We start from the raw sequence: 24,149 nt of genomic DNA, 5'->3' as shown, positions 1-24,149 counted from the left end.
CAAATTGTGCTATTTGACGTGTGTTCTTTTTACACACACAAGACCCAACGCGTTCCATAGTATGTCATGAAGCTAATAGCATGACGCTATTAATATGTAACTCCGGTAGGCAACATCTGAACAATAGCGCACTTGGTAACGTTAGTGTTACTGGTGCTCGATCAGTCGCAAAAGCCAACATCACCCACGACAGAGAAGGTTCATTGTCAAGGCAATGAATTTTATATCTTGCGTTAATGGATTTCACCTTTGAGTTGCCTCGCTGAAATTTTCTTACTCTTTCAAATGACTACTCGACTTGTTGACTGCCGATCCACACAGCAGACATTGTGGCTAGGTTAGGAAGCTGTGTTGCAGGTGCAGCGCAAAATTTTCCGTGGCGTCATTACTCATGTACGTACATTATATAGATATGCACGTCAGCTTTGACATTGGTTTTCCCATCGGCGTTAACCCTTTCACACGTACCATCACACGGGTGTGATCGTTCTACAGTGGTCCCTGAAGCGTACGATCACACCCGTGTGATTAGAACACTCATTTAGAACGCTCGTTTAGAACGGCCAGTTTCGAATGACGCAAACATCAGCATTTGAGCTGGCCACACTTTTTCAGAAACTATTTACACAAACACAGTCCTTACAAAGTTATTGCCAGAATGTGAGCACTTTATTTTGGGATGCAATGTTCAGATATTCACAGATGTGTATATATAGCATAACACAATCATCCTAACCGGAAAAATGTAGGCTACATTTGTCCAAGCGCTAACTGAGGAAAGATTGACCCACACACAAGCAGTAATATTTCTAACTCTCGGCTGACATAAACTACAATATGAATTAGCAATAGCAATTATTATAGTATAATTAATCACATCACGGTGAGCTCACCATTGATCGAAATAATTAGGTAAAACACTTTTGAAACTGAAAGTAATCCGACGATTAGTTTCAGCGCGCAGCTAGTCTATCATTTGTTCCTACAGAAACCGAAGATAATAAGAGAAGACAAGATGAGTTTGGTCTGTTTATAGTATGCATGTTGAAGGGGTGTGTCAATCACTGTCGTTCACATCCCACCCTTCATTTCCGGAAGTCCTCAAAAAATGACTGAACTCTTACTCACCTCATTTTGTTAAACATCTTTGGTCAAACAGACGATAACGTGAAACCCAGAATGCATTGTATGTCAAAAACATGGCTACACAGCTGGAATTAGCTTAGCTCATCATAATCAGTACAACCTTCAAAAAGTATTTTACACACATATGTGCCCATTACAATCTGTGCAAGAATCGGAATGCATGATTTGTCACCTAGAATTGAAAACATGTGAATAAAACAGTAAATACACAAATAATTTCCACACAAAACATTTTCTGATAGTGATTTATTGAGACAAGTGCGCTGCGGCAGTCAACCACGTACCCTCTCACTCTAAACCATTCAGTGTTGTTGTTTATGTATGTAGCTAGTGAGCTAAACTGTAGCATAGCAATAACTTTAAAAGAGACAACTCACAAAATGTGGAAATTCTGGAGATTTTGAGTCTGAGTATGAAAGTCAGAATCAGATTCTGACAGTGAGAGCTGCCCCCCAACCTTGTAGCCATTGAGAACCCTGAATCTGAGGACCCCTTGTCCACTGACAAAGTCCCAGTTCCATTAGAAATGCTGGTGGTGATGGTGGCAACTGACAGTGGATGAAGTACAGGAGTTCTGTGGTAGCTGGAAGGCTGCCAGCATTTCCACTCCTGGCCCTGCTGATTGTGTTGATGAGTCCCAGCCTGGAGTGCAACGCCCCTTGCCATTTCCATCTGAGGCAGAGTGCTTCAAGTTGTTTCTGACAGAGAGCTGGTGGGAGACATAGTAGAGACCAATGCCTATGCCTTGGAGCTACAGGATAAGAGAGAGCCAGTGTAACGGATGTGAAATGGCTAACTAGTTAGCGGGTTCACGCTAATAGCGTTTCAATCAGTTACGTCACTTGCTCTGAAACCTTGAAGTAGTGGTTCCCCTGCTCAGCAAGGGCCGCGGCTTTTGTGGAGCGATGGGTGACGATGCTTCGTGGGTGACTGTTGTTGATGGTGCAGAGGGTCACTGGTTCGCGCCCGGGTAGGTGCGAGGGGACGGACGTAAAGTTATACTGTTATCACACCAGGAGTGGGGGGACAACCACAATTAGTGAAATGTAACATTCCTGGTGACAGTAAAGAAGAAACTCCCTAAAGAGAATACTGGAGCACAGATCCTAGTGCCCACCGCGGGTGCACCGGAACACAGCGGGGGAGAGTCAGCGACAAAAAAACGGCGATGGGAAAAAATAACATCAAGGTTCGAAAATAGCTGCCAAAGTGATTGTTAAAAAACTGTAATAGATGTTCATCCATAATGCGTTGAATATCAAAAGGGGGGAACTATGAGATCTTGTGAGCAAGCCGAGCGAGATGGAGAAGAGAACATGTCAATCACTCTGCGTATCTCGACAACAATATGAAGGGTTTGTGGTTTTCTGGGTGCAGGGTGCGGCGTTAATCAAAAATATTTTACTGTCCCTCCACAGCATAGGTTTACCCAGCAATACAGGTATCGAGTAAGCAACACCAATCAAAAACAAACTAGAATCCAGCGGCCGGAGGTTGACTGCGACTGGCCACTAGCAGTAGACACACCTAAGGGGCCGAGGACAGGCCACCCTCGCACCTACCGCGCGCGGAACCAGTGACCCCTTACGCACACAGCAACAAAACATTCACCCCACAAGCCAGCGAGCACCAGCGCGCACAAAACCGCCGCCGGCTTGACAAACACCACGGCAGGCAAACACGCCCACGAAGAAAGAAACGAACACTCGGCAGGGCGCCTTACTCCTCCTAACACTAAGCTTCTGCGTCTACGGCTTACGCATGTGACATTGTACGCGTGCTGCATCAAATCGGTGTGCGTTGTGTGTGCGTGTGTGTGTGTGCGCTGCGTGTGGCATGTGCTGTGCGTGCATGTTGTGCTCTTGGCTGTCCGCTGATGTGCCTGGATAAAACTGCTGCTTTAATCCTGAGGCTCAGAGATAATGAAACGGCTAAGATGCATACAGAGAGAGAGATGGCGACGAGAGAGGGATGGAGAGAGTAATACTGTAGATGGTACACAGAGGAGTGGCGGATGGAAGAGAGATGCGAAGAGAGAGATGGAGAGAGGGATGGAGAGAGAGAAGATTGAAGAGGCTGCGAGAGGAGGAGATGAGGAGGGAGGGACAAGGACCACAAGATGTTAGGATAGAAGAGAGTGGAGGATGAGAGAATTATGGCATGATGAGTCAGGAATGGAGAGAGGGATGGTAGATAACCTAGGGCGTTAACCTTCACATAGAAGTATAATCTTCCCTAAGCGAATATACTGGACCTACAAGTATCCTTATGTTTGAGCAACTCACCTGATCTTTATGCCACTCCTACGTGTTTGCCCCAGGACTGCTTTCTGTAGTTCGTTGGGCTAGCTCGAATGTACCCTGAGTAACCTATCCGTCACACAATGTCTCATCATACTCTACTGCCGATCCGTAAATGACCCGTAGTATAGCGATATACGCATAGAATGTCAACCAGCTTGGCAGTAAAGTGCCATGACAAACGAAGACGTCCATGTCCTCTCCACTGTCCATTACAGCAACCATTGTCGGCCACAGGAAAGGTGAACCACCTGATGGGCAGAGAGAAACAAAACCAGACAGAGGAAACATTCAAAACCAGACTGCCGTGCTTTGCCTATTACTTCCAAAAATGGGCAGTGGATAGCCGACATGATAAACACTTGTGAATGAACCTCAGAAAAAACGACCAACAGTGGTATAAGATATTTTTCCAGTAGCGTCAAAATACAAACATGCCAAATTACTTCTACGCATTTAGCATTGTTTACAGACTAATAGACATAATGTAAACTCTACATAAGCACGACATTGAAATATAACACCATAAAAGGTGACGAAAACATGAGTAACGTCTACCTAGCGTCGGTCCCGCGCTAATAAAGAATATACACAAAATATTATGCTCACATACACACACGTAGCTACGTAGAAGAAACGTTTATAACACGACGACAGGAACTATTATAACGTAATTAGCACTTAACTTTGAGTTAGATAAGCGCAGTTGGATTGTGCGAAGAGTGGGGGTCTTAGGGACGCCTCTAGCACTTGAGACGAGTGTTTGGGGAATTTTGTCCGGGTCAGAAATGTCAAAAAAATTAATTGGTCCGCAAAAGTAAAAATGACTACTTTTATGTGAATGAATGAGGCGGAACACACCTCATTTCAAACTGTTATTATAAAATAAAAAACTGTTTAGAAAATAATTTAAAATTGACAAATAAAACAGGCGGCGTGCTTTGGTTTGAGGGCAAAGCAGATTAAATGTACTGTTACATAACAATCACATTCTGGAATTGGAGAGAACGTTCTAACATCACGTGCATAAAACAACTCACGCTGGGGCGACCGTTAGAGATATTTGGAACTCACGCATGAAAGGGTTAAACTGGACATCGGGCCGATTTTGATGTTGGCATTTTTAGCTAATTTCTGCCGATTCCGATATGTTCACCGATATATCGTGCATCCCTAGTGAATACCGTTTATTCACCTTTTTATTTTGTAAATAGTACCTATTACGTTATTATTGTTTGCGTTAATGTTTACTTCACTCACCATCTGTCATTTTGACCAGTGTTCAGCTTTATCCCAACTTATTTACCACTACATGTACATCCTTGGGCAAGGGTGAAAGGGAGGCCTCTCTCTATTGGACACTAAGGGATAGTTTCAGAGAATCAGTAGTGATGCATTGCTATGATAAAAAAAAGATATATATATAAAAAAAAAAAAAAGATATATATTTCATCAGCAATGATGTTTATTTTTATATTTTTCTACTGAACTCGTTGGTCAGTACTTCACTGTTGATTTGTTGTTATGCACTGTAGCTACAGTATCTTGAGGTTTTGAAAGAGATTTCTTCTCATTAGTGGGTGTACCTGATATATGTTTTTAATTATTTATGTTCGGCAGAGCTTCTCACTACGAAGTGAGAACAACAAAGTTATTTGAAGTGTAAATCTGTCTGTCATGCACATAGTGTAGGAATTTTAATTTTTTACTTATGAAAAGGGTTGGGGGGTTGGATCACGTCAAATCAGTAATCATTTTACTATGCACATTTTTGGGGATTGACGCTCTGTGGTGTGTGACCAAACCTGAGAGTTTTCTCCTCTTTCTTGTCACATTGTACACACCAGCTTGGGAGGGAGGAATCACTTTATTTAAACTTACATTTAAACTGACAAACCTTTTGCATAGAAAACTTAAATATTTCTGATATGAACAACTAGTCCCAAAAAAGAACTTGGACATCTACTAGATGTGATAACGAGTATGTTTTTAATCTACATCTGACTTTATATATTTAAATTCAGCATATTTAGTATACAATATTTACAGTGCCTTCAGAAAGTATTCATGCCCCTTGACTTATTCCACATTTTGTTGTGTTACAGCCTGAATTCAGAATGGATTAAGTATTTTTTTTTCTTTCTCACCCATCTATACACAATGCCCCATAATGACAAAGTGAAAACATGTTTTTAGAAATGTTTGCAAATGTATTGAAAATGAAATACAGAAATATCAAATTTACATAAGTATTCACACCCCTGAGTCAATACATGTTAGTGTCACGCCTGCTCCCGCTCTTCCTACCCATCGTTACGCGCATCGGCGCAATATTGGACTCACCTGGACTCCTTCACTTTGTTGATTGCCCCTTCTATATCTGTCTGTTCCTCAGTTTGTTCCCCGTGTCAGCATTATTGTCGTTTTGTTTTTCCATGTCCAGACGCTGTCCGTGTTCTGTTTCATGTCTGTGTTTATTAAATGTTCACTCCCTGTACTTGCTTTTTGTCTCCCAGCGTCTGTCCTTACAGAATGCTGACACCACAAATTGAAGCATCAGGGAGTTTTGTTTTTTGTTTTGGTTGATGACGTCGTGCCCGGGGCCGCTGCCGAAGGAACCAGGGGTGCCTCAGCTGGCTCTTCGGGCTTCCACACCTTTCCTTGCCTTGGTTGGCTAGGCAGGCTCCCACCCCACGTCATGCCTCAGCCGGTACGCCAGGCTCCCACGCCTCAGCTGGCTCGTCAGGCTCCCACCCCTCAGCCGGCTCGTCCGACTCCCCTGTCTTGGCCTGCCCGTCAGGCTCTCCCATGTGTGTGTGTGTGGGGGGGGGGGGGGTGTACTGTCATGCCTGCTTCCGCTCCCCCTCCCTGGCGTTCGAGTGCACCAGGCTGCCCATCATTACGCACACCTGTCACCATCATTACGCGATTCAGCACAATATTGGACTCGCCTGGACTCCTTCACTTTGTTGATTGCCCCTTCTATATCTGTCTGTTCCTCAGTTTGTTCCCCGTGTCAGCATTATTGTTGTTTTGTTTTCCCTGTCCATATGCTGTCCATGTTCTGTTTCATGTCTGTGTTTATGAAATGTTCACTCCCTGTACTTGATTTTCGTCTCCCAGCGTCTGTCCTTATAATTAGAATCACCTTTGGCAATGATTACAGCTGTGAGTCTTTCTGGGAAAGTCTCTAAGAGCTTTGAACACCTGGATTGTACAATATTTGCACATTATAATTTTTTTAATTCTTCAAGTTCTGTCAAGTTGTTTGTTGCTCATTGCTAGACAGCCATTTTCAAGTCTTGCCATATATTTTCAAGCCGATTTAAGTCAAAACTGTTAATAGGCCACTCAGTGTCGTTTTGGTAAGTAACTCCAGTGTAGATTGGCAAGTCAGTTAAGAACAAATTCTTATTTTCAATGACGGCCTAGGAACAGTGGGTTAACTGCCTTGTTCAGGGGCAGAACGACAGATTTTTTACCTTGTCAGCTAAGGGATTCAATCTTGCAACCTTTCGGTTACTAGTCCAACACTCTAACCACTAGGCTACCTGCCGCTCTGTGTGGGGTACAGAGATGAGGTAGTCATTCCAAATCATGTTAAACACTGTTATTTCAGTGAGTAAATGTAACTTCTTATGTGACTTTTTAAGCACATTTGTAGTCCTGAACTTGCAGTATTTAGGCTTGCCATAACAAAGAGATTAAATACTTATTGACTGAAGACATTTCAGCTTTTCATTTTTAATACATTTCTAAATATTTCTAAAAACACAATGCCACTTTGACATTATGGGTTATTGTGTGTAAGCCAGTGACACAAAATCTCAATTGAATCAATTTTAAATTCTGACTGTAACGCAACAAAATGTGGAAAAAGTCAAGGGGTGTGAATACTTTCTGAAGGCACTGTATATTTATATTCGGTATTTGTATAATAATGGTCGGAATATCATAGGAAGTCATTAAGATGGTACATATAATACCACATTTTCCTAACCTTTACATTGCCCTTTTCCAGGTGCTCAAAGCACTTAGTCACCTCATCCTCTATCAATATGTGATTGTAGTCTAAGCGTTACAGTGTAGCAGCAGCCAGCCATGTATGATATTAGGGGGAGTAGGGCTTTTGAATGTATTTCTTATGTTGGGCTAGAGATAGATAAGATGGATTATTTTTGTGTGAGTTTGATGTTCTGGATTCCATCTGTTGATGTCTGCTGGTTGGTCATGGTAAAAGTAAAATGGCGGCTGTTGCCTCAGCAACAGGGAGAGTGTGGACACAGGAAAGTGGCCAATGGAATGAACAGTGTAGATTTCTGTGCGATTTGCAGGGGTAGGGGGGGTGAAGAGCGGAATCCCCCATCTAATTCAATCCCTCCCTAACTCTCATCACTTGCCTTTTACTCATTGTAAAGCGGTTGTAATTACAAAAATATACTGGTATCAATTGACTGTAATGCCTTTTTAACATAATGCAGTAAGTTTAAATGATGAGATGATACAACATTTTCACAGTGGTGCAACATAGACTGCTGTTTTGTCTTAATCATGTGTGCTCAGATGTCCATATTGATTTGAAGCGGGTTGAACAGTCAAAACAGTGGCGACCGGTTTCCTCACGTCACTCTATAGAACATGGAATATAACCTCAACTAGACAACAATGCAAAGTCGATCAGTCAATTCATCAATCATCAATTGAATCATTAATTTAACCTCTCTTGTAGCACACAGCAGTGCCGATATGCCAACAATGTAAATGTTACCCCATGAAACAAGCTGGCCGGACACTGCCTTTAATTGAATATGGGTTTAGTTTGTTGAACATATGATTAATGTCTTTTCTTTGTGGCCGCCACAGATGACGTGGGAGAGGGACATGGATGAGCAGCTGACCCCAGAGGCTTGGGCTGCCATGCAGAAGCTCTCCAACACGGTGAGAAACCTCAATCCGTCCCTAGCTACACCTCCTAATAACTCACAGTATCATCTATAATTCATTACTCATATTTCACAAGTCATATAACTCTGAGATCCCTTCAGCGCTGGGAAACTCGCCAGGAAAGAAGGCTGAGGGAAGGTTCTACCTCAGTCAGAACAGTGGTGGGCTAACGTTGACTGGAACACAAACATCCAAAGGAGAGTTTATGTGTGTAGTTAGTTATTGTGGTTAGTGGGGCATAAAGATAGAGGGGCATAGGGCTCCACAAGTGATATTTCAAGCTTCAGAGTAAAGTCGGGGAAAGACAAAAGAGAACCCCACATTGGTGTGTGTACATTTTTTTTAAACATTTAAGTATGTGGGTCATTTTCACAACTCAATTTTCGATTGACTGAGTACATACAACAAAGAACTTCACCAAAACACTCTTTCAATTTGGACACATATTCAATCTGAGTATCTGGTTTTCAAAATACAATATTCACTTGCCTTCAGATACTATGTTCTTGTCATTTTTTAACAACACAACTATCACTTAATCAAAGTGCTCCAAACTGATAACTACTGAACCAAAAGTATGCTCATGCCTAGTTACTGCAGCTTATATAGTTTGATAACTTCTGAACACTACATTTCTATATTTTTCCCTCATAAATGTATCAAATTGACATAAATTTATGTTGGAAGGTAAAACCAAATCATATATATGAATGTGGCTGTAAATACTACATCATCAAACTCCATCAGCCAGAGTGCTTCAATAGGACAAAGTAGAAAGAGTCACTCTATGTGCTACCATTTGGAATTATAGTGTAGTGTACAATAAATGCACTGCTGAAATACCTGGGTTGTATATAACAATATACAGTGAGCTCCAAAAGTATTGGGACAGTGATACAATTTTTTGTTATTTTGACTCTACTCCAGCACTTTGGATTTGAAATGATACAATGAATAATATGAGACTATGAAGTGTAGACAATCAGTTTTAATTTGAGGATGTTCATCCATATCGGGTGTTTAGAATTTACAGCGCCCCCATTTTAGGCAGTGGTGTAAAGTACTTAAGTAAAAATACTTGAAAGTACTACTTAAGTAGTTTTTTATGGTATCTGTACTTTACTATTCATATTTTTGACAACTTTTACTTCACTACATTCCTAAAGAAAATAATGTACTTTTTACTCCATACATTTTCCCAGACACTGAACAGTATTAGTTACATATTGAATGCTTAGCAGGACAGGAAAATGGTCAAGTCCTTATCAAGATAACATCCCTGGTCATCGCTACTGCCTCTGACCTGGCGGACTCACTAAACATACATGCTTCATTTGTAAATGATTTCTGAATGTTGGAGTGTGCCCCTGGCTATCCATACTTTTAAAAAACAAGAAAATGGTGCCGTCTGGTTTGCTTAATATAAGGAATTTGAATAAGGAGGAATCTTTTGACTTTTAGGGGACTAAAAGTATTGGGACAAATTCACTTATGTATTAAAGTAGTCAAAAGATTAGTATTTGGTCCCATATTCCTAGCATGCAATTGTAACGGATGTGAGATGGCTAGCTAGTTAGCGGGTACGTGCTAATAGCGTTTCAATCAGTTACGTCACTTGCTCTGAAACCTAGAAGTAGTGGTTCCCCTTGCTCTGCAAGGGCAGCGGCCTTTGTGGAGCGATGGGTAACGATGCTTCGTGGGCGACCGTTGTTGATGTGTGCAGAAGGTCCCTGGTTCGCACCCGTGTCGGGGCGAGGGGACGTGCTAAAGTTATACTGTTACATTGGTGCCGTGACCCGGATCACTGGTTGCTGCGGAAAAGGAGGAGGTTGAAAGGGGGGTGAGTGTAACGGATGTGAAACGGCTAGCTAGTTAGCGGGTACGTGCTAATAGCGTTTCAATCAGTTACGTCACTTGCTCTGAAACCTAGAAGAAGTGTTTCCCCTTGCTCTGCAAGGGCCGCAGCCTTTGTGGAGCGATGGGTAACGATGCTTCGTGGGTGACTGTTGTTGACGTGTGCAGAGGGTCCCTGGTTCGCGGTCGGGGCGAGGGGACGTACTAAAGTTATACTGTTACACAATGTTTACATCAAGCTTGTGACTCTACAAACTTGTTGGATGCATTTGCTGTTTGTTTTGGTTGTGTTTCAAATAGTTTTGTGCCTAATAGAAATTAATGGTAAATAAAGCATTGTGTCATTTTATTGTAAATACAGTAAGAATATAATATGTTTCTAAACAATTCTACATTAATATGAATGCTACCATGATTACGGATAGTGCTGAATGAATTGTGAGTAATGATAAGTGAGAAAGTTACAGACGCACAAATATTATACCCCCAAGACATGCTAACCTCTCACCATTACAATAACAGGGGAGGTTAGCATTTTTAGGGGGTATGATATTTGTGCGTTTAACTTTCTCACTCATCATTATTCACAATTAATTCAGGACTATCCGTAACCATGGTAGCAACAAACATTAATGTAGAAATGTTGAGAAACATATTCTATTCTTATTTACAATAAAAGTGACTCCAAAATGACAGAATACATTATTTACCATTTATTTCTATTGGGCACAAAATACCCTCAAATTTAAGCTGACAGTCTGCACTTTAACCTCATAGTCATTGTATCACTTATAATCCAAAGTGCTTTAGTACAGAGCCAAAACATATGTACTGTATAAGGATAATGAAACTGTAAGGCTGACATACACTACATGACCAAAAGTATGTGGACACTCGTCTACTGCTCGTCAAACATCTCATTCAAAAATCATGGGCATTAATATGGAGTATCCCCTTTGCTGCCGTAACAGTCTCCACTCTTCTGGGGAGGCTTTCCATTAAATGTTGGAACATTGCTGCGGGGACTTTCTACCATTCAGCCACAAGAGCATTCGTGAGGTCGGGCACTGATGTTGGGCGATTAGTCTGACTCGCAGTCCGCGTTCCAATTCATCCCAAATGTGTTTGATGGAGTTGAGGTCAGAGCTCTGTGCAGGCCAGTGAAGTTCTTCCACACTTTTTACACGCTTCGGCGGTCCCGTTCTGTGAGCTTGTGTGGCCTACCACTTTGCTGATGAGCCTTTGTTGCTCATAGACGTTTCCACTTCACAATAACAACACTTACAGTTGACCGTGGTAGCTCTTGCAGGGCAGAGAGTCACTGTTGCTATCATTCCAAAGGGTAGGTTTAACAGAGCAAATATGTGACCATACTTTATCAATCATCAGTGATGCTATTTTCAAAGTCATCAATAGCAGTTGTTTTAATTCAACCCAGAATTCAACAAAAAATAGACAATACAATAGGCCTAGGGTTTCAAACTCTGGTTGATTTAAAATGTAATGATATTTAGTAATATTGAATTTAGTGTTTGGTTGTCAACGCAACCAAATATCAACATTTGAAGGAGATGTATCTTCTGCTTGAAATGTTCTATCTGTGCCACTGACTTAGTCTGGCTTTAATTCCAGATTGTCTACAAATTAAAAATGAATATGTTGGATTCACGTCTCCATCTCAACCAAAATCTAAGTTAAAGAATAGGACTAAATCAAATCAAACTGTATTGAAAGTTCATTTAAAGTTTGATTTGATTTAGTCCTATTCTATAACGTAGAATTTCGGTTGAGATGGAGACGTGAATCCAACATATCAATGATTCATTTGTAGACAAACAGGAATTAAAGGCAGACTAAGTCAGTTGCACAGATGGAACTATCCAAGTAGAAGATCAAAATCTTTTTCAAATGTTGATATTTGGTTGCGTTGACAACTAAACACAAATCAATATCACTTTTGAAATACAATAATATGAGTAACACATTATTGGCCAAATTCTCCTTATGTAATCATATGAAGCGTGCATCTTCAAGATAGCATGCATAGATCATCGCAAGTCTGTGGAGATTGCTGTAATAATTTGCACAGAATCTCAAACGGCGTTTGACACACCCAATCGCCACATTTTGAGGTTACCGTAACTATACATTTCTTCTTATGTAATCATATAAAACGTGCGCGTAAGATAGCATGCATAGGTCATCGCAGGTCTGTGGAGATTGCCGTAATAATCTCTGCAGAATCTCGAACGGCATTGATCACTTGCGCCATGTACTTTTAATGTCATCTCAACTGCTAGGTAATTTGGTTCTGCTATTAGATGAAGCACAGTGATATCACATTAATCTATTGTATAAATGAACTAAATATCTGACTTTGTATTCCAATTTCAACTTTGCTGTGAATTTATATGGTTGAAAGTGCAGTGATAGAGAAATAATGAGAAAAAGGTGTGAATGAGGAAGAGAGAAAAAAGAGTATATAGGAGGGAGATTTTTATATATCATTATAATAAAGCTTGGACTGAAACAAATGGTAATAAATCCCTAAATGCTATATAACTGTATTTTCCCCCAAAATCAGACATTGTTTTATCAGACATTGTTTTTATTTTGGAATTTGGTTGTGCTTTTAAATGGTTGAAAGCATAGTGATAACACATTGGAAATTCAACTAACTTTTGCCTGTTTTTTTAGTGGGTGAATATAGGCTGTAATCTCATTGATCAACGTCTCAACCAAATATTAGCCAATTATCCACGTTGAAATGACGCAGTGTGCCCAGAGGGATACCACTTACATCTGAAAGTGTCAGGACAGCCGAAACAAATGACCTCACCATTTGGCTGTGCTTTGAAGATGCATTAGAGGTGTGTGTGTAAGGTTGTGTGTATGTGAGGCTGTGTGTGTGCGTGTGTGTGTGTATCTACATAGAGCTGTGTGTGTGAGGCTGTGTGTAAGGCTGTGTGTGCGCATATCGGCAGCCTATAGAGGGCGAAGCGGAGACATGCGTCTGAGGTGATTGACAGCCAGCCTCTCTGACTGACAATAAACCAGAGAGAAAGGGAGAGAGGAGAGAGAAGGCTGTTGCCAGGGTAGCTGTTGCCACGGTTACCCAATTATATTTTCTTACCACCCTCAGACCCCCCCCCCCTGCTGTTGGTAAGGTGAACTACCTCTATTCAGAGGAAGAGAAAGGTTTGTAAAGGTACACCCCAACACGAAGCATGGAAAAATAGAATGGAAAAATACGGTTATATAGCATTTAGGGATTTATTACCATTTGTTTCTGTCCAATCTTTATTATAATAATATATAAAAATCTCCCTCCTATATACAATTTTTTTTTTCTTCCCATTCATACCTTTTTCTCATTATTTCTCCTGCCATTCATTTTCTTATTTCTTTCCTCCCCTGTCTTGTCTGCACCTCACCTTTCCTCTTCCCTCTCTTTTCTCCTCTCCTCATCTCCTCTCTTCCCGCCTCCTCCCTCTTAGACAGAGGACAAGCCCCCGGAGCTGAAGTCTAATTTCATGGCCTCCTTCCTGGACTTCCTCAAAACGGGGAAGAAGCAGCCTGAATCTGGACCTGGTGGACCACAAGACCTAGGAGGGCCAGTGGAAGGAGCTGAAACCACAGACTCTTCTTCCCTGAAGGGTAGGATCCTGTCCCCGCCTCCCCCTCCTCCACCCCCTCCGTTTGGGGACAGTAGCGAGGGCGAGGACGGGCTGAGTCCCTGTAAGCGTCTGGACGACGAGCTGAAGAGGAACCTGGAGACACTGCCGTCCTTCTCCTCCGACGAGGAGGAGGACTCTGTCAGTAAGAACCAGGACCTGCAGAAGAGCATCTCCTCGGCCATATCTGCCCTTTACGACACGCCCCATTCACTGGCTGCAGCCGTGGCTCTGCCCCCACCCAGCCCATCTCCGTCTCAGAGCCCATCGCTGCCACCAACGCCGCCGCCTGTGGCCCAAATGCAGGAGGACGTAGTCGATCTGGAGGAGCAGGACAATGAAGTAGAGACAAACATGCAACTTCACAACACACAGGCCAACACACAGCCAAATACACCGTCCCCAGAACAGGAAGGACTGAATGGGATGGACAGAGAGGATGAACGACAAGAGGAGATGGAGAAAGAGGAGGAAGAGAAGGAGATGGAGAAGAAGAGGGTAAAGGAAGGCCTGAATGTAGAGCGCAGGGGAGTGGAGGAAGAGGTAGATGAGAGAGAAGAGGAGGAGAGAGAGCCTGAGTTTGAGATGCTGGATGCTCCTAAAGTGGAAGGTGAGTAGCCTACAATCTCAGATATTCTGGAATGGTATGACAAACAGTTGTTCATTTCCAAAGATGTAATATACTCTGAACCCCCACCCCCCCCAGATTCTCCATCCGGGCCTCCCCTCGCCCCCGCACCTTTCCCCATCCCTCCCCCGTCCCTCTCACTTCTTCTCCCCTCCCCCCACACTCCCCACCCCCCTCTGCCCTTCCAGCATGAGGATGATGAAGAGGAGCAGAGCCGTCCCCCAACAAACCCACCACACCCACAACCCCTCGCCTCTCCTCCCCCAGCTCTCGCCCCGGCCTGCCCTCACCACCCTCCCTTCCCCTGCAATGCCCCCTCAACTACCCCCCTCCTTCTCCTCCTCCCCTTTCGGATGCTCAGAGCTGGCCAGTTCCTTCACTCCTCGCCCTCCTCTTCCCCACCCTCACCCCCCACCCCTGAGGATGCGCCAGCCCCCAAGATCACCTCTCTGCACCTGGCCAAAAAGCAGGACAATGCGGCCATCGCTGGAGAGAGCGAGGAGGAGGACAGCGAGAGTGGCGGCGAGGGCATCTTCCGGGAGAGGGACGAGTTTGTGGTGCGGACTGAGGACATTGGCACGCTCAAGGTGAGGGCTTCTGGCATTCACTATGGGAGGTGGTATGTATTGTCTTCTCACTCATACACACACTGGCCTACACACAATACCCCATAATATCAAAGTGGGATCATGTTTTTACAAATTAATAAAAAATGAAAAGCTGAATTGTCTTGAGTCAATAAGTATTCAACCCCATAGTTATGGCAAGCCTAAATAAGTTCAGGACTACAAATGTGCTTAACAAGTCACACCATGAGTTGCATGGGCTCCCTCTGTGTGCAATAATAGTGTTTAACATGATTTTAAAGGACTACCTCATCTCTATACCACACACATATTATCTGTAAGGTCCCTCAGTCGAGCAGTACATTTCAAACGCAGATTCAACCACAAAGACCAGGGAGGTTTTCCAATGCCTAACAAATAAGTGCACCTATTGGTAGATGGGTAAAAAAAACATTGAATATCCCTTTGAGCATGGTGAAGTTATTAATCCTTAAGAGACACACCCGTGCGTCAGTCTAAGTAACATAATAAAAAAAATCACCATCAAAATCCGTCAGTTTAAGCTAGAGGTATCAATCCACTGCATCCGCCTATGTCGGCCTTCCGCACCTGCGGTGGAAGGTGGCCGAGCTACAGCTGTGTTTGCCAGACCATGAGACATCCCAAAAATCGGTCTTCTCACGAAAACGTCTGTAGCATCTGAACAGCTCTACAACCCCCACAAGTGTCATGGGAGTTGTCTGAAATCGGTAACGCTGATGTGCCAATTGCTGACTATAGCGTCTGAACCGTTTGGGCTACAAACTAATATCCATTTTGCTCTATGACCCCTACTCGTCTGAATGTAACAGTATAACTTTAGTCCGTCCCTCGCACGAACCAGGGACCCTCTGCACACATCAACAACTGACACCCACGAAGCGTCGTTACCCATCGCTCCACAATAGCCACGGCTCTTGCAGAGCAAGGGGAACCACTACTTCAAGGTCTCAAAGCGAGTGACGTAACCGATTGAAACGCTATTAGCGCGCACCACCGCTAACTAGCTAGCCATTTCACATCCGTTACACTCACCCCCCTTTCGACCTCCTCCTTTTCCGCAGCAACCAGTGATCCGGGTCAACAGCATCAATGTAACAGTATAACTTTAGACCATCCCCTCGCCCCGACATGGGCGCGAACCAGGGACCCTCTGCACACATCAACAACMGWCYCCCACGAAGCATCGTTACCCATCGCWCCACAAWYGCCGCGGCTCTTGCAGAGCAAGGGGAACCACTACTTCAAGGTCTCAAAGCGAGTGACGTAACCGATTGAAACGCTATTAGCGCGCACCACCGCTAACTAGCTAGCCATTTCACATCCGTTACATGAAGGTAACCCATACAAATGTATGGAGGTGGTTATGTGGCAACAAAAATAAGGGGTTAAATATGTGTAAAAAAATGTATAACGAAAATATTTCCTGAGCTTTCTTATATCTCCTAGATATAGTACAGACTTCAAAACCTTATTCTTTATGATTTATTTGTTGACATTTTTTTTGCCATTTATGGACGTGATTTTCAATGCATTTCTGTAGGCTATAGTAGTAAAGGCCAAACTAAATATTTGATAAAATAATGAAAAATACAACATTTGGGATACCTAAAGGGGTCTTAAAATTCCAAATCAAATAGCTAAATGATCCCCCCAGGGTGTTCTTCCTAACTCAGTTGCCGGAGAGGAAGGAAACCACTCAGGCATTTCACCATGAGGCCAATGGTGACTTTAAAATAGTTGCATAGTTTAATGGCTGTGATAGGAGAAAACTGAGGATGGATCAAAAACATTGTAGTTAAGGATCGGACCCTTTTTTCAATTTTCTCCAAAAATGACATACCCAAAAATAACTGCCTGTAGCTCAGGACCTGAAGCAAGGATATGCGTATTCTTGATACCATTTGAAAGAAAACACTTTGAAGTTTGTGGAAATGTGAAATTAATGTAGGAGAATATAACACATCTGGTAAAAGATAATACAAAGAAAAAACATGCGTTTATTTTTTATTTTTTTTGTTCCATCCTCTTTGAAATTCAAGAGAAAGGTCACCATGTATTATTACAGGTTATGCGCAATTTCGATTTTGGACACTAGATGGCAGCAGTGTACGTGCAACGTTTTAGACTGATCCCATGAACAATTGTATTTCTGTTCAAAATGGTGTATCAAGTCTGCCCAAATGTGCCTAAATGGTTTATTGATCCATTTTCAAGTTCATAACTGCACAGTCTCCTCAAAGAATAGAATGGTATTCTTTCACTGTAGTGTCTACTGTAAATTGCACAGTGCAGTTAGATTAACAAGAATTTAAGCTTCCTGCCCATAGACATATCTGCCCATCAGATATGTCTATGTCCTGGGAAATTTTCTTGTTACTTACATCCTCATGCTAATCACATTAACCTTCGTTAGCTCAACCGTCCCGCGGGAGGAGGCACCGATTCTGTAACAATACTAACCTAAATTAGTGAAAAGAAGGAAGCTTGTACAGAATTCAAATATTCCAAAACATGCATCCTGTTTGCAAGAAGGCACTAAAGTAAAACTGCTAAAAATTTGGCAAAGAAATTAACTTAATGTCCTGAATACAAAGCATTATGTTTGGGGCAAACACAACACATCACTGAGTACCACTCTTCATATTTTCAAGCATGGTGGTGGTGACTGCATCATGTTATGGGTATGCTTGTCATTGGCAAGGACTGGGGAGTTTTTAGGGGGATAAAAATAAACAGAATAGTGCTAAGCACAGGGAAAACCTGGTTCAGTCTTCTTTCCAACAGACACTGGGAGACAAATTCACCTTTCAGCAGGACAATATCCAAAAACACAAGGCCAAATATACACTGGAGTTGCTTACCAAGACGACATTGAATGTTCCTGAGTGGCCTAGTTACAGTTTTGACTTAAATCGGCTTGAAAATCTATGGCAAGACTTAAAAATGGCTGTCTAGCAATGAGCAACAACCAACTTGACAGAGCTTGAAGACTTGAAGACTTGATTATCTCTCTAATGGTGGAACAAACTCCCTCACGACGCCAGGTCAGCGGAGTCAATCACCACCTTCCGGAGACACCTGAAACCCCACCTCTTTAAGGAATACCTAGGATAGGATAAAGTAATCCTTCTAACCCCCCCCCTCCCCCTTAAAAGAGCTAGATGCACTATTGTAAAGTGGTTGTTCCACTGGATATCATAAGGTGAATGCACCAATTTGGAAGTCGCTCTGGATAAGAGCGTCTGCTAAATGACTTAAATGTAAATGTAAATGTTTTAAAAAGACTAATGTGCAAATATTGTACAATCCAGGTGTGCCAAGCTCTTAGAGATTTACCCAGAAAAACTCACAGCTGTAATCGCTGTCAGAGTTGATTCTAGCAGGGGTGTAAATGTAAATGGAATATTTCTGTATTTCATTTTCAGTACATTTGCAAACATTCCTAAAATCATATTTTCACTTTGTCATTATTGAATGTTGTGTGTAGATGGGTGAGAAGAATAATTCAGTCTGTAACACAACAAAATGTGGAGTCAGTCAAGGGGTTTGAATACTTTCTGATGGCACTGTACATACTCTCTTTGTCTCTCAAGATGGCCCTGCAGACCGGCCGTGAGCCACCACCCATCTGGAGAGTGCAGAAAGCCCTGCTGCAGAAGTTCAGCCCTGAGATCAAAGACGGACAGAGGCAGTTCTGTGCCACCAGTAACGTGAGTTACTCACATCCCATTTAAGACAGGAGACTCTCTCCTTCTCTTTAATCTTAAAGTACAATCCAGTGATGGATGCAAGGATTTACAATCCAGCATGAGATCGTCATGATAGTTGTACAAATATTTTGAAGCTACACTTTTTTTTTTTTTATAACTAAAATGATTATCTCTCTAAAAATATTTCCCCCCCTTTCTCTCTCTCTCTCTCAGTATCTGGGCTACTTTGGCGATGCCAAGATGCGGTACCAACGTCTCTATGTGAAGTTCCTGGAGAATTTCAATAAAAAGGATTATGTCCGTGTGTGCTCACGTAAACCCTGGCACAGACCTAGACTCATGTTGAGGTAGGTTTGTGCTGTTTGTCCCTGCGTATTTGCCGTACATCTCTGGGTCTTGATTCATACGTGCCCAACCCCATGTAGAACCGTAGCCCCTACCTCCATACATGTGTAACTGTAAGCAATATCCTGCAAAAATACTCATTTTTTTGTACCTTGACAGGCGTCAATCACTCCCATCGCTCCCCAAGCCACCTCCCCCTGCCATCAGTCAAACTCCACCCCGATTGGAGCGAGATGAGAGGGAGCGGAAGGAGAAGGAGCAGAAAGAGAAGGAGCAGAAAGAGAGGGAGCAAAAAGAGAGGGAGCAAAAAGAGAGGAAGCAAAAGGGAAAAGAGAAGGAGCAGAAAGAGAGAGCGCAAAAGGAAAAGGAGCAGAAAGAGAAAGAGAGGGAACAAAAGGAGAAAGCGAGAGATCAAAAGGAGAAAGATAGAGAGAAAGAGAGGAAACAAAAGGAAAAAGCGAAAGAGCAGAAAGAGAAGGAGCAAAAAGAGAAAGAGAAGGAGCAAAAAGAGAAAGAGAAGGAGCAAAAAGAGAAAGAGAAGGAGCAAAAAGAGAAAGCGAGAGAGCAAAAGGACAAAGAGAGGGAGCAAAAGGAGAAAGCAAGAGTGCAGAAAGAGAGGGAGCAAAACGACAAAGCAAGAGAGCAGAAAGAGAAGGAGAGGGAGCAGAAGGAGCGAGAGAGGAGGGAAAAAGAAAAGGAGAGGGAGAGGGAAAAAGAGAAACAGCGAGAGAGGGAGCGAGAGAAGGAGAGAGAAGAAAAAGAGAAGAGGCATTCACCACCTCAGGAGAAGGTGGAGAGAAGGAGCAGTGAAGTGGACCGAAAGAGAGTGAGGGAGGAGAAGAGAGGAGGAGGAGAGAAGAAGACAGAGCGCCCATCGAGGGTGAGGCTAGTGAAGGTGGAACCTCCACCCAAGAAGAGGAAGAAGTGGCTGAAGGAAGTCCCCTCTGACTCAGACTCCTCCCTTGATGGGCCCAGCGAGGACCAAGATGAGGGACAATGTATGTTTGTGTGTGTGTGTAACTGTGTGTTCATGCAATTTTGGTATGTATATTTATGTGTAATGGCTTGGCTATAACTCAGAGAGTTAAGTCTTGTAACACACTGGAGCCCCAGGTTCAAACCCACTCAGTGACATATTCTCTCTCTCTCTCTCTCTCTCTCTCTCTCTCTCTCTCTCTCTCTCTCTCTCTCTCTCTCTCTCACTCTAGGTAGGTCTCTCATCCCTCCTCTGTCTCTCTCTCTCTCTCTCACTCTATGTCTCTGCCTCTCTCTCTGTCTCTCCCCTTGTAGCCCCCAGTGAGAGGGGGATGAACAGTCGAGCCATGAGGGAGATGTTCAGGAGTTCATAGAGATGCTGGTCAGTACAGCACTTGACCTGACTGATTCAAGCCCTGGAGGACACAGACGGTGAGAGGGATGGGGTCGTGGTGTGAGCAGATGAGTGTGTGACGATGTGATCAGGTTTGGGGTAAATTCAATGTCCATTCAGTCAATAAACTGAAATTACATTATTCGCAATGCTTCTCTATGATAATTTGGAATTAGAATTTCAGTTTACTTCCTGAATTGACTGAATTCAAAGGGAATTTACCCCAGCCTTGGGAGTGAGTAAAGAGTGTATTGATCAAAAGTAAGTGAGAGTAGGATTAAGGAAGAAAGATGTCATGAGATAATTCATACAGACTCTATGTCCCTCACCCTCTGGCCCGTAGACGAGTTGTACCTCCCGCCCATGAGGAAGATTGACAGCCTKCTCAACGAACAAAAGAGGAGACTGTTAAGGAGAGTCAACATGAGTGGCCAACACCAGGTACGTCTGTCTGTGTTTAGTTGTAAAAATGCTGATGCCTGATGTGATACCTACCTATGAAAGTACCGGTTGTGTCTGGAGTTTTACCATATCTCCTTCCAATCTCCATCCAACTTTCTCACTATCATATCAAAGTGAAAGCTTTAAAACAGTTGAAATTACTACTTCTCCTTCTCCCCCCCGCTCCCTCCATCTTTATATATTTCTTCTTTAGGAGACTCTGCATATGTTCCCCAAAATGACGGCAGACCCCCTGGACTCTGGAGCGGTCAAAGTGCACCTCGGCGGCGAGTGCTACAACCGTAAAACCCTCAACCGCGTCAAGAAGAGCACCACGCCCAAACAGCAGGTGAGTGAACCACATCCAGTCATGAACTCCTTGACTTTAGTATCCCACTGCTGACACCAGTGTATCCAATCCGCTGCACTGTGGCTAACCCTGGCCTTGAAGATTGTGTCTAGGTGTTGTAGAAGCCGAGTAGAAGAGACCATTCTGTCTCACAAGAACTGGAGTAATAAAGTCCGGACCTGTTTGTCACTTTGCTTTGTACATACACTTGTATCTCGGTGGTTTTAACTCGGTCCGGATGGTGTTTACCCATGTGCTAACAAAGCAAACCATGACGCCGTCCTTATTTACACTTGCGTTGTCTTGTTTCTTCTAGTCTCGTGTAGCCATACCTCCAAAAACGTTGTTGTCACGTCCTTTGGAAACGGTTTGAATGGTCCACTGGCTTCCAGCGGCTACATTTTTAGGTATTTTACATTTCAAGAACCCTCCCCCACATGCCCGTTGAAGGAGTGCTGCGTGTTAAGCGATGCCCAAGCAAAGCATTTGATTGATTTGATGTGTTTGATTGGCACTGCGTGTTAAGCTCCGCCCAAGCAATGCATTTGATCGGTTTGACGTGTTGCAAGGTGTCACTGATTTACACCGGCTCTCCACCTCTTTTTAGCCACTTTCGGCCATAGACTTCACCAGGCTTTCCAATCAGGGGAACCTGGTTCTCGACGAGGCTATGTTTCTTCTTTTAGCGTTGATCAAGTGTATTTGTATTTTTAGTGGTCCTCTGAAAGTATGTGAAGATGGCGCCGGAGAAGAAGGCTGACGTTTTATGTGTCCCCTAACCAATTGTGTTTTTTTTGTTTGTTTCTTTGCGTTGTTTGTAACTTATGTTTTATCTTATTTTGTACATAATGTTGCTGCTAAAATATCTTCTGGACATCAGAACTGCGATTACTCACCACCAACTGGCAGAATCCTTTTTTTCCTTTAATGAGTCTGACGAGCCCAATGTCAATGACATACTGCTTTCCCGGGAACAGGCCCAGATCCCCGTCATTTGCATGAAGAGAAGGTGTAGAAAAAGGGGCCGGAGGGCTGGCTGCCTTCTGAGAATTTGTAGGCGATCGAATAAACCCCCACTGCATTCCATTCTGCTAGCAAACGTGCAATCCTTGGAAAATAAAATCGATGACCTACACAGAAGATTAAACTACCAACGGGACATTCAAAACTGTAATATCTTATGCTTCACAGAGTCGTGGCTAAACAACGACATTATCAACATACAGCTGGCTGGTTATACGCTGTATCGGCAGGATAGAACAGCGGCGTCTGGTAAGACAAGGAGCGGCGGACTATGTATAAGTCTTGAGGTTTTGCTCGTCTGAGGTAGAGTATCTCATGATAAGCTGTAGACCACACTATCTACCTAGAAAGTTTTCATCTGTATTTTTCGTAGCTGTCTACATACCACCACAGACTGAAGCTGGCACTAAGACCGCACTCAATGAGCTGTATTCCGCCATAAGCAAACAGGAAAACGCTCACCCAGAGGTGGCGCTCCTAGTGGCCGGGGACTTTAATGCAGGGAAACTTAAATCCGTCTCAACAAATTTCTATCAGCATGTTAAATGTGCAACCAGAGGGGAAAAAACTCTGGCCCACCTTTAATCCACACAGAGAGATGCATACAAATATCTCCCTCGCCCTCCATTTGGCAAATCTGACCATAATTCTTATCATCCTGATTCCTGCTTACAAACAAAAATTAAAGCAGGAAGCACCAGTGTCTCGATCAATAAAAAAGTGGTCAGATGAAGCAGATGCTAAGCTACAGGACTGTTTTGCTAGCACAGACTGGAATATGTTCTGGGATTCCTCCGATGGCATTGAGGAATAACACACATCAGTCATTGGCTTCATCAATAAGTGCATCGATGACGTCATCCCCACTGTGACCGTACGCACATACCCCAACCAGAAGACATGGATTACAGGCAACATCCACGCTGAGCTAAAGGCTAGAGCTGCCACTTTCAAGGAGCGGGACTCTAACCTGGAAGCTTATAAGAAATCCTGCTATGCCCTCCGACAAACCATCAAACAAGCAAAGCGTCAATACAGGACTAAGATCGAATCGTACTACACCGGCTCTGATGCTCGTCAGATGTGGCAGGGCTTGTAAACCATTACAGACTACAAAGGGAAGCACAACCGAGTGACAGTGACACGAGCCTACCAGATGAGCTATACTACTTCTAAGCTCGCTTCGAGGCAAATAACACTGAAACATGCATGAGAGCACCAGCTGTTCCAGAAGACTTTGTGATCACGCTCTCCGCAGCCGATGTGAGTAAGACCTTTAAACAGGTCAACATTCACAAGGCCGCAGGGCGAGACGGATTACCAGGATGTGTACTGCGAGCATGCGCTGACCAACTGGCAAGTATCTTCACTGATATTTTCAACCTCTCCCTGTCCGAGTCTGTAATACCAACATGGTTTAAGCAGACCACCATAGCCCAAGCAGACCACCATAGCCCCTGTGCCCAAGAACACTAAGGTAACCTGCCTAAATGACTACCGAACCGTAGCACTCACGTCTGTAGCCATGAAGTGCTTTGAAAGGCTGGTCATGGCTCACATTAACACCATTATCCCAGAAACCCTAGACCCATTCCAATTTGCATACCTCCCGAACAGATCCACAGATGATGCAATCTCTATTGCACTCCACACTGCCCTTTCCCACCTGGACAAAAGGAACACCTATGTGAAAATGCTATTCATTGACTACAGCTCAGCATTCAACACCATAGTGCCCTCAAAGCTCATCAATAAGCA

At 43.3% G+C, this 24,149-nt stretch overlaps 1 protein-coding gene across 1 annotated transcript in view; it reads left to right on the top strand.

Moving 5' to 3' along the window:
- Positions 1-24,149, top strand: part of LOC111971477 (proline-rich protein 12-like) — a 91,848-nt gene that overhangs the window by 58,047 nt on the left and 9,652 nt on the right. Inside the window, 11 exon segments of the mRNA XM_023998271.2 lie at positions 8,310-8,384; positions 13,742-14,528; positions 14,625-15,133; positions 18,748-18,864; positions 19,078-19,211; positions 19,369-20,207; positions 20,500-20,550; positions 20,553-20,586; positions 20,588-20,616; positions 20,922-21,019; positions 21,234-21,368. Of these exon segments, the coding sequence (XP_023854039.2) occupies positions 8,310-8,384; positions 13,742-14,528; positions 14,625-15,133; positions 18,748-18,864; positions 19,078-19,211; positions 19,369-20,207; positions 20,500-20,550; positions 20,553-20,586; positions 20,588-20,616; positions 20,922-21,019; positions 21,234-21,368 (2,808 nt within the window).

The sequence above is a fragment of the Salvelinus sp. IW2-2015 genome, linkage group LG13, assembly GCF_002910315.2.
Source record: "Salvelinus sp. IW2-2015 linkage group LG13, ASM291031v2, whole genome shotgun sequence".
In the NCBI taxonomy this organism is placed as follows: Eukaryota; Metazoa; Chordata; class Actinopteri; order Salmoniformes; family Salmonidae; genus Salvelinus; species Salvelinus sp. IW2-2015.
The sequence above is the reverse complement of the archived record's forward strand: the minus strand, read 5'-3'. Positions and strand labels throughout refer to the sequence as shown.